General features: G+C 45.5%; 1 protein-coding gene across 5 annotated transcripts in view; it reads left to right on the top strand.

The window, feature by feature from the left end:
- NMRK1 (nicotinamide riboside kinase 1) overlaps positions 1–16371 on the top strand; it is an 86928-nt gene that overhangs the window by 52704 nt on the left and 17853 nt on the right. For all 5 annotated transcript variants that reach the window (XM_073543770.1, XM_073543767.1, XM_073543769.1 and 2 more), the window contains one exon: positions 1472–1543. In XM_073543770.1, the coding sequence (XP_073399871.1) occupies positions 1472–1543 (72 nt within the window). The remainder of the gene's footprint in view (positions 1–1471; positions 1544–16371) is intronic.

The raw sequence follows: 16371 nt of genomic DNA, 5'->3' as shown, positions 1-16371 counted from the left end.
GGAGCAATCAGACGCTGCGTTCTTCTAGCTCCAAACTGTCGCGGTAACCCCGTAACACCAAGTATGAGTTTTGCATACTTCTGGATTCCGAATAGACGTATCTGGCCTCACTCAATACACTTGTAATCAGCGAGGCCGCGCACGTCTTATTGGCACATGACCGCATTTATGCAAATCATATACTTGCGATCATGCGTCCGCCTGCTCCAGGCACTGGCACCAGAGGAGACTCACAGTGTGCAGTGTGTGCGGACTCACAAGTCTGCATTCACATACAGTGACCTCAGACTTGTATCCTAAGGCTAAGTTCACACTAGGCGTTTTTGCTGCATTTTGGCAGAAAAAAAGCATCATCAAAAACGCTTGTTCTGGTGCGTTTTTCAGGAACCCAATGTTCAGTTTAGCTTCCACCACAGAAGCATGAACACAGGTCACCAATACAAGACATATGTTCATGAAAAATACACATACAAATGTAACAGCTGGTTGGCCAATGTTTACTTTGCACACATCACTAATTTAATTAAAATGTACTAATCCCAACTGTCATCTCAGGTGACCAAAACCTGGAAAAATCACAAAAGTAAATGGGTTTCATATACTGCTGTGCTTGCTTTTTTTTCATTACCCATTGCTTTCAATGGGTGAAAAACACTGAAAGAAGTGACATGCTCTATGCCTAAAAAACATGCAAAACACAAAATACTGATGACAAAAAACGATGTGTGTGCTTGAGATTTCAGAAATCGCAAAGGCTTTGCAGCTGAAAATTAGAATAAAAAGAGCAGCTAAAATGCCTAGTGTGAACTTAGCCTAACTCAGGACAATCCCTGTAAAGTATTAAACTCAAAATCATAAGTTATCTCCTATCTAGTGGACAGTGAACAACTTACTGCTGGGACCTGCAGCGATCTCTTGAACCAGACTGTGCAGAACACTGACTTGAGTAGTCAACCTCCTCTCCATTCATTGGGACTAGTCGATAAAGCCAGTAGACACATGTACGGTTTCTGGAAGAGACTGAAGTATTTTAATGAGATACTAGATGTTTTTGATATCTTTTTAGGTGGCATATTATTTTAAAGTGTAACTTTAGATTCAGGAGAATTTACAGAAGGATGTCTGTGTCTGCCTCTTGATCGTCCTTTTTCTCCACACACCCCTCCATAGAACTTTAGGAGCATCAGCTGTTATCCCCTATCTCCATAATGGGAAAGTTTGTCTTCACTGAATATAGATTTTACCCATGAAGTGAGAGTGAGAACGATCAGTCCAGGAGGAAAAAGAAGCAAATTTTTCTGATATGATATATTACAAAGTATCTTATTTTCCCATGTGCTATTGATTTATGTAATAAAAATGAAAATTATAGGTTTAAATAAATGAAAGTAATATGATGCCATTTGAGTTAAGAATTTAAAATTATTTACATTTTTTATATGTGGGAATAATCCATGATGTATTGTTTTAGGAATCTGGATGATGTATTTGACCTAAGGTATTTTCTAACTGTTCCATACGAGGAATGTAAGAAGAGGAGAAGGTAGGTATAACATTTCACCACCATTGCATTTATCGTCACAATAATATTCTGAAATGTGTGGACAGCTTATTTCAGATGAGAATGGACAGCTGATTTGCAGCATGTTAGGAAATGCTTTTTGAACTCTCTGATGCTGAACCAATACATTCGACTACTTTAATAATATCATGGCAGATAGCTACATATTAACTACTCCAAAAATGTCATATCAATTTCAGTTATCCATCTCATCTCAGGAAGTTATCACCTATATCGCCCAAAAAAGCTGGGCTCTGGAATTCTCTAACTGAAACACTGAGCAGATCTTTCTTCAAGAGAACCTGTTACCTTGGGAAGCACTACATTCCTGCATTCAGAGCCGCCATCAGGGCATTCCTGCCTTTACTGGCGTATAGGGCCGAATGAGCAGAAGCAAAGAGTGGGGCCTGGTCACCGGGCCCCAAGGGCAGGATCAGCATATTCAGTAACTGAATGTGCTTCCTCGGACTCACGCCCAGTTTAAGTTTATTTCCATCGGCTTCCTGCACAATAATACTTAACAGCTACCAGCCAATCAGAGGATGGCAGCTGATGTCGGCATGCAAGTCACCAGCCTATGACTTCACTGCTATGTGCTGGCGTGTCCGCGCCTCATATGGATGAGGAAGAGGATGCTGCTGGACCATGGTCAGTTAAGGAGAAACTTTTGGGGTTTTTTTTGCATGCCAAGATGGGAGATCATGTGGGGCTTGGGGGCAGGATGGGAGGACAAATGGAGCCTAGGGGCAGGATGGGAGGACATATGGGTCCTGGGGGCAGGATGGAGAAACATGGGGCCAGGGTGGGAGAACATATGGGGCTGTTATTCAATGGCAATCACATAGAAAAGAAAGAAAATGTGCCTGCTATTCAAAACATTTCTTTCTCTTCTGACATGATATACACATCAGAGGAGAGAGAAATTAGGTCCCCAACCCCCCCCCCAGTACCTCCGCCATCCCCTGGTCCCTCCAGCTCTGTCCCCCAGCCCTCCTCCAACTCTTCCTGAAAAACATAATGGTGGGGTCATGCGCAGTGCGCCCGCTGAGATTTGTCAGCCGGCACCCGGCAACAGCAGGGATTTTTCCTATTGGTTTATTTTCACTTTGACAGACCCTATCACAGTGATCAAAAGCCAATAATTAGTATGTCACCCCCGTATCATCCCTTTAGTCAGATTAAATTTTTTTTATTTTATCATTTTTATTTCTTTCATTCTTTACCGTTAGGGGTAGGTTTGGGGTTAGGTTAGAGTTAGGGTTGAGGTAAGTCTAGTGTTAGGGATGAGGTTATGCCAGGGTTAGAGTTAGGCTAGGGTTAGCATTGAGGTTAGGGGTTTTTCAAAAGTAAAAAAAAATTAAAAAAAATGATGACAATATGACAACTAGTATTGAGCCAAGTGATCATTACTCAAGTTTGCATCCGCGATACTAGGTGCATATCTGAGCACCAGATGCAAACTAACAACACTAATGATAACATATTCAATATGACAACCTAATGTTATCAAATTATGTGTAGCAGGTTTGGGTTAAAAATCCTCACTATACCCCTGGATAAAATCCTTGAGGGGTGTAGTTTCCAAAATGGGGTCATTTGTGGGGGGTTTCCACTCTTTAGGCACATGAGGGACTCTCCAAACATGACATGGCATTCCAGTCATGTTTGTGTTCAAAAGTCAAACAGTGCCGTTCCTTTCTGAGCCCTGCTGAGCACCCAAATAGTAGTTTTCCCCCATATATGGAGTATAGGCATATTCAAGAGAAATTGCACAACAACTTTTAGGGTCCATAAATTTTCTCATGTTACCTTTGTGAAAGTAACAAATGTGGATAGGTAAATGACTTAAAAATAAAATAGATAAAAAAAATAATAATCTCTGAGTGGAGGAGGAGGTGGACGTGGAAGAGGTGGAGGAGGTGGTAGCCAAAACAAAACTGTGTTAGTGTTTTGTTTTTGTTTTTTTTAGGGAAATTACTTAAAATAACATAGAACAAGAAATAATAATCTTGAACCAGGAGGTGGAGGTCCAAGTGGAGGAGAGGGTTGAGGAGGAGGTGGATGTGGTGGTGAAGGTGGAAAAGGCAAACAAGGAGGTAGCCAACACTGTTTGTTTTTGTTTCTGTTTTTGGGAATGGCAAATCAAACAATTTGCTGTGGAGTTTAACAATGGCTGGGTGCAGCTGGTATACTTTTCTAGGCAACCAAAAGTACGGGCAAGTCCTGTGGGATCCACGCCTGGTTCATTTTAATGAATGTGAGCTTGCCCACGTTGGCTGTAAAGAGGCAGATGCAAACACACATTCCTACAGTACACTTGTTGCAGGTCAGGCCAGCACCTCCAAGGTGAAAAGTTCAAGCTCAGGCCATGTGTTCAATTTGCAGACCCAGAAGTTAACTAGGGCAGATTCATCACTCAGTACGTCGGGATGTGTGGACACGTACTCTTCCACCATGTTTTTAAAATGCTGCCTTCCTCTAATAAGGATGATATCAGATGGTAGTGCTGAATGTTGCAATGTGCTGAGGAAGGTTTTCAACATTTCAACCAGGCTGACCCTCCCTTCCAAGGTGGTGCTGGTGCTCCAGCGGTGTTGGCGACTTCCTCCTCTGCCTTTTGCTTCCACTGAGACCACGCTATCAGGTGGGAACACCGTCAGTAATGCGTCTACCAGTGTGCGCATGTATTCCCGCATTTTCCCATCCCGCCTCAGTGTAAGGATGGATGTAAGTAAGGATGGTATGTTGTCCTTGTAGCGGGGATTCAGCAGGGTGGCCACCCAGTAATCGGCACTAGTAACAATCCGGGCAACTTGATGGTCATTGCACAGGCACCTCAGCATGTATTAGCTCATGTGTGCCAGGCTGCTCAGAGGCAACGACAAGCTGTCCTCAGTGGGAGGTGTATTGTCTGTGTCCTCTGTCTCCTCACAGCCATGCTCCAGTGATGCACGTGAGCAATTTTAAGTACCACTCTGCTGTGAACACGGTTCCTCTCCTCCAAAACTGTCCACTGGCTAGACAGTTGTGTACCTAGCTGCTTTTGGTACAGAAACCCACCCTTCGAGCCATGTGTGGACCACTGGCCTGATAATGGTGTGAATAGTCCTTGTTCTTCCTCTTCTTCCTCCTGTGCCACCACCTCACCTCATCCAGCATCTCCAGAAGCGTTTTTTCAAGGAGGCACAGAAATGGGTTTGTAATGCTGATGTCTTCATCACCGCTGGCCATGTTTGTGTAGTAGTCAAAGCAGCGCAACACGGCACACACATCCCGCATGGAGACCCACTTTTTGGTCGTGAAGTGGAGTTGTTCAGCAGAGCGACTCACCTGTGTGTGCTGCAGCTAAAACTCCACTATTGCCTGCTGTTGCTTGCATAGTCTCTCCAGCATATGCAAGGTGGAGTTCTACCTTATTGGTACGTTGCATACCATCAGCCGGTGAGCGGGAAGGCAGAAGTGACAATTCAGTGCAGACAGTCCAGCAGCAGGGTGAGAACGGCGAAAGCATGCACAGACAGCCCGTACTTTATGCAGCCTCTCTGACATATCGGGATAATTTTTAAGGAAGCTCTGCATCACCAAATTCAGCACATGCACCAGGCAAAGGATGTGTGTCAAGCTGGCTTGGCCCAGAGCTGCTACAGGATTTTGCCTGTTATTGCACACCACCAGGCTGGGCTTGAGGTTTAACGGCACTAACCACTCATCAGTGTCATGGTTAGGACATGGTTAATGTCCTGTTCTCACAGGGTTAACTTTTGATGGCCTCTCTTGGATCTGGGAGGGGTATTTATACTCACTCCAGACTAGTATTCCCTGTCAGCTATACTGTTATTCTGGCTGTGTGTCTGACCCCCCTGGTATGCGTGGATACTGCATTGCTTGTTTGATTCCCGTGTATGACCCGGTCTGTCCCCTCACTCTGAACTCCGTCTCTCGTTTTGGTACTATTGTCTTCTCCGATTCTGACCTCCTGGCTTGGCTACTGTTAGTCCGTTACAGTTTGTCCCTATTGTACCGTCCATTGCCCGTTCTGGTTTTCTGATCTATTGCTACGTCCTGACTATTCGCTCTGTCTAACCCTTTGGTACTGTCCTGCTATCTCGTGCTTTGACCCGGCTTGATCTGGTTTACGTCCCTGTCTATGCCCCTTGGTAACCTGTCCCATAGTTACCTTTCTAGGAGTTTCCTTGCAGCTCCTAGCTCTGTGGAGCTTAGGTCACGCCCCCAGCAGTCACGTGCTTCAGGTCCTGATAGTCTGAAGCACGCATCGTCACCGCTGCTGTCCCGCTCCACAGGTATCTTTGAGCACTGTTTTTGTACTCAGGGCACACGCACTGGCTCAGTGAGCAAATGCAGTGCGGTGTTCCTGACAATCAGTCTGTTGTTTGATCCCTGTCCACTCCTGCGCAGTGTGGGATCTTTCCCCCAAACAGATGAGTGTCACGCCGCCTGTCGTGCCGCGCTCACCTGGGGGCGGGACCTCGACCCCGACGTCACCTCTTCCGGAGCCGCGGCCGCTCCGGGGGTCCTGCCGGGTGCGCACGCGCACCTCTCGTGCTTAGGTTCTTATATGCACTGTGTTCTGTGTGCGCACGCGCGCTCTTCTCAGTTCTGTCTCCAGGCCTTTCCTCTCTATAGTATTGGAGGACTTGACCCAGAAGCCCTAGTGATCATGTGCTATATCAGGCTACCTCTTCCTATGGGAGGTGCCTGATTATTGTTGTGCTTCCTGACTTGGTCTGCCGTGTCCCTGTCTGGCTGTGCGCTGTATTCGGGTCCTCTGCCATGCACTCCATTGTGCCTCTTGGCACACGCTCTGAACCTGTACTCTGCCTTGCACTCCATTGTGCCTCTTGGCACACGCTCTGAACCTGTACTCTGCCTTGTACTCTATTGTGCCTCTTGGCACACGCTCTGAAACTGTACTCTGCCTTGTACTCTATTGTGCCTCTTGGCACACGCTCTGAACCTGTACTCTATTGTGCCTCTTGGCACACGCTCTGAACCTGTACTCTGCCTTGTACTCTGCTGTGCCTCTTGGCACATGCTCTGAACCTGCACTCTGCCTTATGCTCAGTTGTGCCTCCTCGCACACACCACACACTCTGATCCTGTGCTCTGTCTTATACTCAGTTGTGCCTCCTGGCACACGTTCTGATCCTGTGCTCAGTCTTATGCTCAGTTGTGCCTCCTGGCACCCGCTCTGATCCTGTACTCTGTCTTATGCTCAGTTGTGCCTCCTGGCACACACTCTGTTCCTGTACTCTGTTACACCTCCTGGCACACCTGCTGCCTAACTCAGTACTCTGACGTGCTCCTTTGCACGCTTCCTGCTTTGCTCACACCCGGACGTACTAGCCGCTGCACGCCATACGTGCTCTCGTGTACCCGTCTTGCACTATCCTGTATCTAGCGCACTCCCGTGTACACGCCTTGTGTTCCCGAGTACACCCTGTACCGTCCTGTACACCACGTGTCCCTGTGTCCACGCTTTACATGTTCCTGCAGACACACTCATTCGTGTCTCCTGTGAGCCGGCCACCTGGTGCCAGCAGTCGTGGTACCTTAACCCCTTGGGCTTGCCCCTGACACTCCCTGTATAGGGGGTGGTCCTCACTAGGTCAGCTCGCCCTGGGAGGGTTGCGCCACGACCCAGAGGGTCCACTCCAGGAGTCGTCACAATTAGTATCAGAACAGCCTGCTGTCGTTTTCCCTTGGCTGTGCTGAAGTTGGTGGTGCAGGTGTTATGCTGACCGGAAGAGGAGGCGGTGGTGGAAGCGGAGTAGGAGGAGGAGACAACATGGACAGTGAAACGTCCAACAATCCTTGGTGGTGGTAGGACATGCGGCAGAAGGCCTTCCGACTCAGGTCCAGCCTCCACTACATTTACCAAGTGAGCAGTTAGGGAGATATATCATTCCTGCACATGCTTACTGGTCCACATGTCCTTGGTTATGTTGACGTTGCCACCGATGACGTTGCACATTGCACACCTGATTTTGTCAGCAACATGTTTATGTGGGGCTGGGATGGCCCACCTGGAAAAGTAATGGCAGCTGGGAAGCACATACTGTGGAACAGCTACCTCTATTAGTTTTTTAAAACTATCAGTCTCCACCTGCTGGAAGGGGAGCATTTCAAAGGCCAGAAATTTTGAAACACTGTCATTCAAGACCAGGACTCGTGGCTGTGTAGTGGGTACTTTCTCCTTTACTCCAGTGTTTGGGGGATGGACAGCTGAGCACTTAAATGGGATGGTGTAGAGATGCTCGGTGACACTGCTGGTGGTGGATGTGCTGTCACATCCCTTTTTGGCTCTGGGGAGCCGAGTGGAAGGAAGAGGCCAAGATTGCACAAGAAGAGGGAGCAGGAGGATCCTCAGATTTTGGTTTTTCAGATCTGTACTCCACTGAAGGTCGTGCTTTAAATTCGGATGCCTCTTCATGCATGTAGTGCTAGATTAAGAACATTTATGCCTCGCTTCAGGCTCTAATGGTACACCGTGCAAGCCACCCATCTCTTGTAGTCAGCACATTGCCTAAAGAAATGCCCCTCCAAGGAGCTCCTTTGAGCTGACTTTGGTGTGCTCAGTTCGTCGAGATGGTAGGCATTAGCAGGCGACGTACTGGCTAGGGGCCACCGGTGTGCTTTTGCACATGGCTTCCTCTTTTGCTGTGGCAATATGACCTCCTCCTCTTCCTCTGAACTGGGCATGTCACTCAGATGGCCTTCACTCCATGTGGGGTCGAGGACCTCATTATCACCCACATTATCTGCAATACCAAGATAGGTTATTACACTTGGGGTTATTTAGTTTGGAAAATCGAAGGCTTTGGGGTGATCTTATTACAATGTATAAATATATGCGGGGACAAAACAAAGACCTTTCTAACGATCTTTTTACTCTTAGACCTGTGATGGGGACAAGGGGGCATCCTCTACGTCTGGAGGAAAGAAGGTTTAAGCATAATCACAGACACGGATTCTTTACTGTAAGAGCAGTGAGACTATGGAACTCTCTGCCATATGATGTTGTAATGAGTGATTCCCTACTAAAATTTAAGAAGGGACTGGATGCCTTTCTTGAAAAGTATAATATTACAGGGTATATACACTAGTTTCTTTAATATTGCGTTGATCCAGGGAGCTAGTCTGATTGCCGTATGTGGAGTCGGGAAGGAATTTTTTTCCCCAATGTGAAGCTTACTGTTTGCCACATGGGTTTTTTTGCCTTCCTCTGGATCAACATGTTAGGGCAAGTTAGGATAGGATATGGGCTGAACTAGATGGACTTAAAGTCTTCCTTCAACCTTAATAACTATGTTACTATATTACTATTATCTTCCATTCAAACTCCTCACCCCTGTCCTCCTTGCTGGTCTGCACACAGCAGAAAGCCGCATCAGTTGATACCTGTATTTGTCATCATCGGAGATGTGCTGCGGTGGTCCACTGACTGTGTGCACTAATCCTCCCATGTACTCATCCTCCAACAGAACAAGTAGTTGGCCATCAGTGCACTTAATCTCTTCCACTTGTAGAGCAGGACCAGGTGGATGGGCCACGGAGCTAGTGGAGTAATCAAAAAGCAGAAGTCACTGCTGCATGACTTGGGGCTCAGACTACTTGGCTGATTTGCAGAGGGGTGGAAGATAGATGTGTAGGTGCCAACTCTGCCCTTTCAGAAGGGGACCGGGTGGAAGACAATGCAAAGGAACTGGAGGCACTCTCAGGCATCCAGTCTAAAACCGCCCCTAAATATTCTGGCCTCACCATTAGTCCAGCGGTACTCGGGCCTACGAAATAACACAGAACGTTCTGTCGCCTGTAAGCATGAGAGGAAGGTGTTTCATTTGGGTAAATAGCTGGCACAGATCAACAACGTCCTCTCCCTGCAGCACCACGCTCACATCTCTTATTTGAGCCTCTTCTCATTCTTTGTGCCTCAAAAATATGCACAGTAGGAAAGAGAGAATGAGAAAGTTCCCAGCAGATTATTACACTGTTAGGGACAAGTCCATGTTCAGAGTTCAGCTATTCACTTTACTTTACAGTTCGGGTTCGCTTATCTCTACTTATCACCAATTCTTGACATGCTGTTGATTTTTTCATTCTGCCTCCCAAAGATTGCAGTAAGGCTTGGCTCACATTTATCCTGCATTCTACGCTGAACACTTATACCTGGGTTTCCATGTAAATCTCTGGAATATGCGATGCAGATGGCAGAAGATTCCCTATAACGAGTCACATGGAGACACTGTGGACACAGTCTGGAATATGAAACATCCATGTCCGTCTTGTTAAGCGTGTATAAAAGCGGGGATGAAAAAGGACACAGCTGAACAGAGGCCAGAAGGCGTCCAGAGTGACTATGCTGCCGCATTATAGTGAATGGATCCGTCAGGGGTTTTAGTTGAATCACATCATTCTGAGATTTAGATGGAAGCCCCAATGTAAGTGCTCAGCGTAGATCGCAAAATAAATGTGATACAAAATGTTATGAAAAATGTTCCCAATAAAAGCTGCAATTCAATCCACAAAAAAAGGAAGTCCCGACTCAGATCTGTCATCTCTTAATGGAAATATGAGGGGCTTCAACTTTACTTGTTGTACAAAGGCTCTGGAAAAGCACTCTGGCTTTTCGCCCCCCAAAAGAAATCCAGCAAATTCTGCTTTTCCAAATTCAAATGCCCCCCTATCTTCTGAGCCCCCAGTGTGCCTAAACCACATCTAGCTTCCATATGTTTGGCATTTCTGCAATTAGCGATGAGAACCCACTTAATTTATGAGTTCATGTCTCCAGAAGCACGAACTGGGAACAATAATGTTTGGGCAGTACAATGTACGGGTACTATAATGGCACATTTGCAATTTTCACTCAGCAACATGCAATTCTGCTTGTTTCTGGAAAACGTCATTCCTCTGTTCAGTGTGTCTGAGACTCAGTGATGAACAGCTCTGTCATCCTATCCTGTTCTTGGGGCATGCTGAGCTATCGCTGCTTTGATTCACAGTTCAGTTGACCTATCTGAGACTGCGAGGTGCAGAGATTTCTTCAGGTGCTCCCTGTTCTTAGTAATTAACCTGCTATTTACTTGAGCTGTCTGGCCCAGATCACTGGTAGTCAAAAGCTTCTGCTCTCTTTTGTTTGTTAGCCTTATTCTTGTGCTGTGAGTTCTGATCTACTGCTGCCTGACATTTGGACTGTGTTCTGACTACTCGTTTATTATTGACCCTTTGTTTATCCACTATTTCTCTGGTATTCTGACCCTGGACTGTGACCCAACTTACACATTTTGTCTTTTCCTTGAGTTCACTACGTGCTCTCTTGGTACTAACCCTGGAACGTCTGACTTCTCTGCCTCACGGCCTGCCCGTGAGCAGTGACTAGCGTCACAGAAAATACTCATGTAGTCAAAAACGTCACTACACCAGTAGATTAATTCCCAAAAGGGTGTAATTTCCAAAATGTTGTCACTTGAGGGGGATTCTGCTTTTCTGGCACTTAGGAGCTCTGTATGGAGTCTGCAAACTATTCTACGATAATTTGTTCTCCAAGCATTAAATAATGCTCCTTCCCTCCTGAGTCTTTACATGTGGCTAAGCAGTACTGTACAGCAATATATAGGGTATTGCCACATTCACCAGAAATTGTGTGACAAATCTTGGTGATGTTATAATTATCCATTTCCATGTGAAAATGTAAAATCTGGAATTAAAACAAAATGAATGAATTCATTGAGAAGTGTAGTTTGTAAAATGAGGTCACTTATTACCAATGTGACATGGCACCCTCAAACTATTTCAACAAAATCTGAGCTCCAATACTGCTTTCCTTCTCTTCTGAGCTTTACACTGTGCCTCAAAAGAAGTTTTTGATCACATATTGGGTATTGGCGTATTGAGAAGAAATTGAATAATAAATTGTACAGTCCAGTTTCCCCTATTAACCCTTTTGAAAATTGGGCCAAAGCAACATTTTAGTGGACAAATTGGTAATTATCCATTGACTCAGCCCAATGTTGTACAATTCTGTGAATTGCTTGAGGGTTACAAATGCTCACTACACCACTAAATGAATTCCTCAAGAAGAGTAGTTTCCAAAATGAGGTCTCTTCTCAGGGTTTCTGCTGTTTTGGAATGTCAGGGGATCTTCAAATGTGACACGGCATCTGCAATCTATTCCAGCCAAAATTGCTCTCCAGAATTCAATTGGCGCTCCTTCCGTTCCGAGCCTTGCCATGTGCCCAAACAGTAGTTTTCCACGACATATGGGGTATTGGGGTACTCAGGAGAAATCGGACAACAGATTTTGTAGTCAATTTTCACCTGTCACCCTTGTGAAAAGGAAATATTTGGGGCTAAAGCAACATTCTTGTGGGAAAAATGTGATTATTTTCACGGCTCAACGTTATAAAATTCTGCAAAGCACTTGTGGATTCAAGTTGTTCACCAACTCTCTAGATAAGTTACTTGAGGGGTGAAGTTTCTAAAATGGGGTCACTTGTGGGGGGTGGTTTTCACTGTTTAGGCACAACAGGGGCTGTGCAAATGCGACATGCTGTCTGTTATCTATACCAGCCAATTTTGTGCTCCAAAGTTCAATGGTTCTCCTTCTCTTCCGAGCCCTGCCGCGTGTTCAAATAGTAGTTCTGCACCACATATGTGGTATCAGTAGTGGCGTGGCTAAGGGTTGTATAGTCGATGGGAGATGTGTCTCAGAGATGGCTTGTCTCCGTAATGTAAGGCATAATGATATTACTATACCTCTAATGTACTACAAGGACCTGTGGTGAGGTCACAATCATGTGACCAGTCAGCTGCTGGGTTCGTGGCTATACCCTTATAACGTGGACTGCTCCTGGAGCACAGTGCTGTATGTGGGGAGGACTAAGTCTCCCGTGTGTGCTGAGACTCCAGGTCTGAGTCTGAAGTAATGGACATGTGTTCTCTTTTTGCCTAAGCTAAAAGCTCTCTTTTGTGACATGCTGCTTTATGGGTTTATGATGCATAAACCCCATGAACTTTAAAGGAACCTGCCTCCTGATTGATTCCCACTGCACATGAGCGAGTAGAATCCGTACACAGTGTACTCGGGTGAAATTGGACAACAAATTGTATGGTCAATTCTGTCCAGTTACTCTTATAAAAATGAAAAATTGGGGCAAAGCCAACATTTATGCCAGAAAAATTATTTTATTTTCATGGCTCAACATTATAAATTGGGTCACTTGTGTGGGGTTTCCACTGTTTAGACACACCAAGGGCTCTGAAAATGTGACATAGCCAATAATGCGTTACAAAAGTTTAATGTTTCTCCTTTCTCTCCAAGCCCTACCGTGCGCCAAACCAGTAGTTTTCCACCATATATCGAGTGTCACGCTCACGCCTTGGCTGATTGGAGTGAGCCAGGGGGTTGTGGCCCCACTGTGCCACAAACCAGACTACCCTGCAAGGGGCGTGACTACGACAGCTACCTCGGTCTTCGCTGGAGCCTCTGATGGTGAGGTCAGGCTTGTGCGGTAGGTAGCTGCCGGGTGCCACTCCAGGGTGGTGTCTGGCTGTGGCTGCTGATCCCACTCGGGGACAAGTCACATGGACAGGTGTGACTGACAGGCAGGCTGAGACACAGGGCAAGCAGGCACGGCTTGAGACACTGGCAGGCGGGCACGGCTTGAGACACTGGCAGGCAGGCACGGCTGGAGACACTGGCAGGCGGGCACGGCTTGAGACACAGGGCAGGTGGGCACAGCTTGAGACACAGGGCAGGCGGGCATGGCTTGAGATACAGGGCAGGATGGCACAGGAGAGACACAGGGCAGGTAGGAGTGGTATATGAAGAAATAGGTAGAGACCTGTTCACACAGCAGGTGCCGGTACTGATACAGGCAGGAAGGAGTGGAATACGAAGGACCAGGTTTGGATCTGTTCACACAGCGGGTGCCGGTACTGATACAGGCAGGAAGGAGTGGAATACTAAGGACCAGGTTTGGATCTGTTGACACAGCGGGTGCAGGTACGGATACAGGCAGGAAGGAGTGGAATATGAAGGAACAGGTTTTCGACCTGTTCACACAGGAGGTGCAGGTATAGATACAGGCAGGAGTGCAGAGTAGGCGGAGCCGCAGGAGTGCGGAGTAGGTAGAGCTGCATGAGTGCGGAGTAAAGCTGAGCCACAAGGTCTGTGGAGTGAAGCTGCAGCAAGAGGTTCTGCAGCAGCAGAGCAAAGCTGAACCACAAGGTCTGTGGAAAGAAGCTGCAGCAAGAGGTTCTGCAGCAGCAAAGGTTCAGAGCAGGAAGAGCTGCAAGGGCACGGAGCAGGCAGAGCTGCAAAGGTGCAGAGCAGGCAGACAAGGAGGACACAAGGAAAGACACAGCAGGGAAAGAAGCCAAAAACAAGGAGGCAGGGGAAGGACAGAGTTCAGACAAGGTACAGGGACAAATACTCAAGGACCAGGATATTCTGCCTCCCGGCAGGTGAACAAGGTACTAGGCAAGACAAGGAGTATTCCTCCAGAGAAGGAGGAGATTCACAGGAGAAGACCTGGCAGGCTCAGTAGCAAGATACTGAGTTTAGACATTGCACAGGCAATGTTCCATTGGATGGGGCAGGCCTAAATAGTCGAGGGCTCTAGGTAATTGGTCAGGGACAGATTAGACAGGTGCACCCTGACTGCATAAGAAGCAGAGAGTTCAGGCGCCACCTCCCTATACACACAGTCAAGAAACATGAACACAGCAGACAGGAGATTAGAGGGACAGAGCATGGAGCTCGCAGTATACAGAAATCACAGCAAGGCTTGGAGCAGTGAGCAAGTTGGTGAGTGGGGGATGGGAGGCCATGCAGTGATGCCAGCAGGATTGTTACAGTGGGTATCTGTGCAGTCAGGAGAAACTGCACAAAAAATTGTAATTTTCCATTTTCTCCTCTTACTCTTTTGAAAGTGTAAAATATGGGGCCAAAACAATATTTTGTGGGAAAAACTAACATTTTCATTCTTTCCTTCCACATTGCTTTAATTCCAGTGAAGCCCCTAAAGGTTTAATGAACTTCTTGAATATGATTTTGTGCACTTTGAGGGATTCAGTTTTTAAAAATGGTGGCACTTTTCGTTTTTTTTTTTTTCTGTCACATAGGCCCCTCAAAGTCACTTCAAATGGGATGTGGTCCCTAAAAAAATTGATTTGGAAATTTTATTGGAAAAATGAGAAATTGCTGATAAACTTTTAACCCTTCTTCCTATTAAGAAAAATATATAATTCAAAAATGATGTGAAGTAGACATGTGGTAAATGTTATTTATTATTATCTATTAACTATATTTTGTGCTATAGCCATCTGGTTTAAGGGCACAATAATACAAAATTTGAAAATTGCTAAATTTTCACTTTTTTTTTTCAAATTTTCAATGTTTTCATAAACGTAAATCATGTCGACCAAAATGTACCACTAACATTAAGTACTATATGTCAAGAAAAGATATTCTCAGAATCAGTACAATTCGTTGAAGCGTTCCAGAATTATTTCCTCATAAAGTGACACTGGTCAGAATAAAAAAAAAGTCCTGTCAGGAAGGTGAAAACAGGCTGGTGAAGGGGTTAATAACTACTTTAACAGATGTCTGTTGAGTGTATTGCAGGACATTGGAGAATGTATGGCATTACACAGCCAATTCCTGCAAAAGAACCCCTTTTTTAGCATTCACAAACATACAATATTTAATTAATACACAAGACAAGTTGACCTGGTTGGAAATTATTTGGACACGGCCTTTATTAAAAATTCACAAATTTTAAGCTTATAGCAAAACACAGCTCAGCAAAAGCTCAAGCCCGTTAACCATATCCAAAACCTGATGCCCATTCAGTTTACTGAATGACTTACCTCACGGGCACCTTGCCTAACCAACAGTAGGCAAGAGTGGCCCTGCCCCACCACGGTCCAATTCCACCATAGCCTGTAAATCAAGGTTAAAAATGTCAGTGCCTATTTCCGAAAGATTCACTGAATCGTTCCAAAAAGGTCTGGCACTCCACTTCCAAGTCAACATGCCGAAAAGCAAAACTGCCGCTAGACGGCATAAATTTACTCATTTAATCTTTAACGAATCTTCTCGCAAAATTTAAAGTCCACAGACTCAGACCAAAGCCAGCTCAGAATAATTTCAGTAAACACTAACGTGGTATTAGGATACATACTTTTTAACTCTAACAAAGTCTGTTTCATCTGAAATAATAAATCAACAGTTCCAACTTTCCCAGTGTCGTTCTTTCCGAGGTGAATAATGATAACTTCTGAGGATGGAAACTTGCTGTACATCAAAGACACTTGTTCCATGAGACCTTTCCATTTCTGTCCCCTGACGTCAGACCAAAACACCCTGACCCAATCAGGGGTTATTTACAGGTTAAATCTACAACATCATTGCCTTGCTCTCCACTCAGCCCAGTGAATGAAAGAATGGAATAGTATCCACACTGTGAGACTTAAGAAAACTACACAGTGGGCCATGTATATGGATACACCTAAATAAAATGGGAATGGTTGGTTGCTATCAACTTCCTGTTTGTGGCACATTAGTATATGGGAGGGGGAAAACTTTTCAAGATGGGTGGTGACCATGGTGGCCATTATGAAGTTGGCCATTTTGGATCCAACTTTATTTTTTCCAATGGGAAGAGGGTCATGTGACACATCAAAATTATTGAGAAGAAAAACAATGGTGTGCATGGTTTTAACGTAACTTTATTCTTTCATGAGTTATTTACAAGTTTCTCTGTCTACAGCCATTGACATGTCGCAGA

This window comes from Dendrobates tinctorius, unplaced genomic scaffold (assembly GCF_039654945.1).
Source record: "Dendrobates tinctorius isolate UK_male_01 unplaced genomic scaffold, ASM3965494v1 ptg000134l, whole genome shotgun sequence".
In the NCBI taxonomy this organism is placed as follows: Eukaryota; Metazoa; Chordata; class Amphibia; order Anura; family Dendrobatidae; genus Dendrobates; species Dendrobates tinctorius.
The sequence above is the reverse complement of the archived record's forward strand: the minus strand, read 5'-3'. Positions and strand labels throughout refer to the sequence as shown.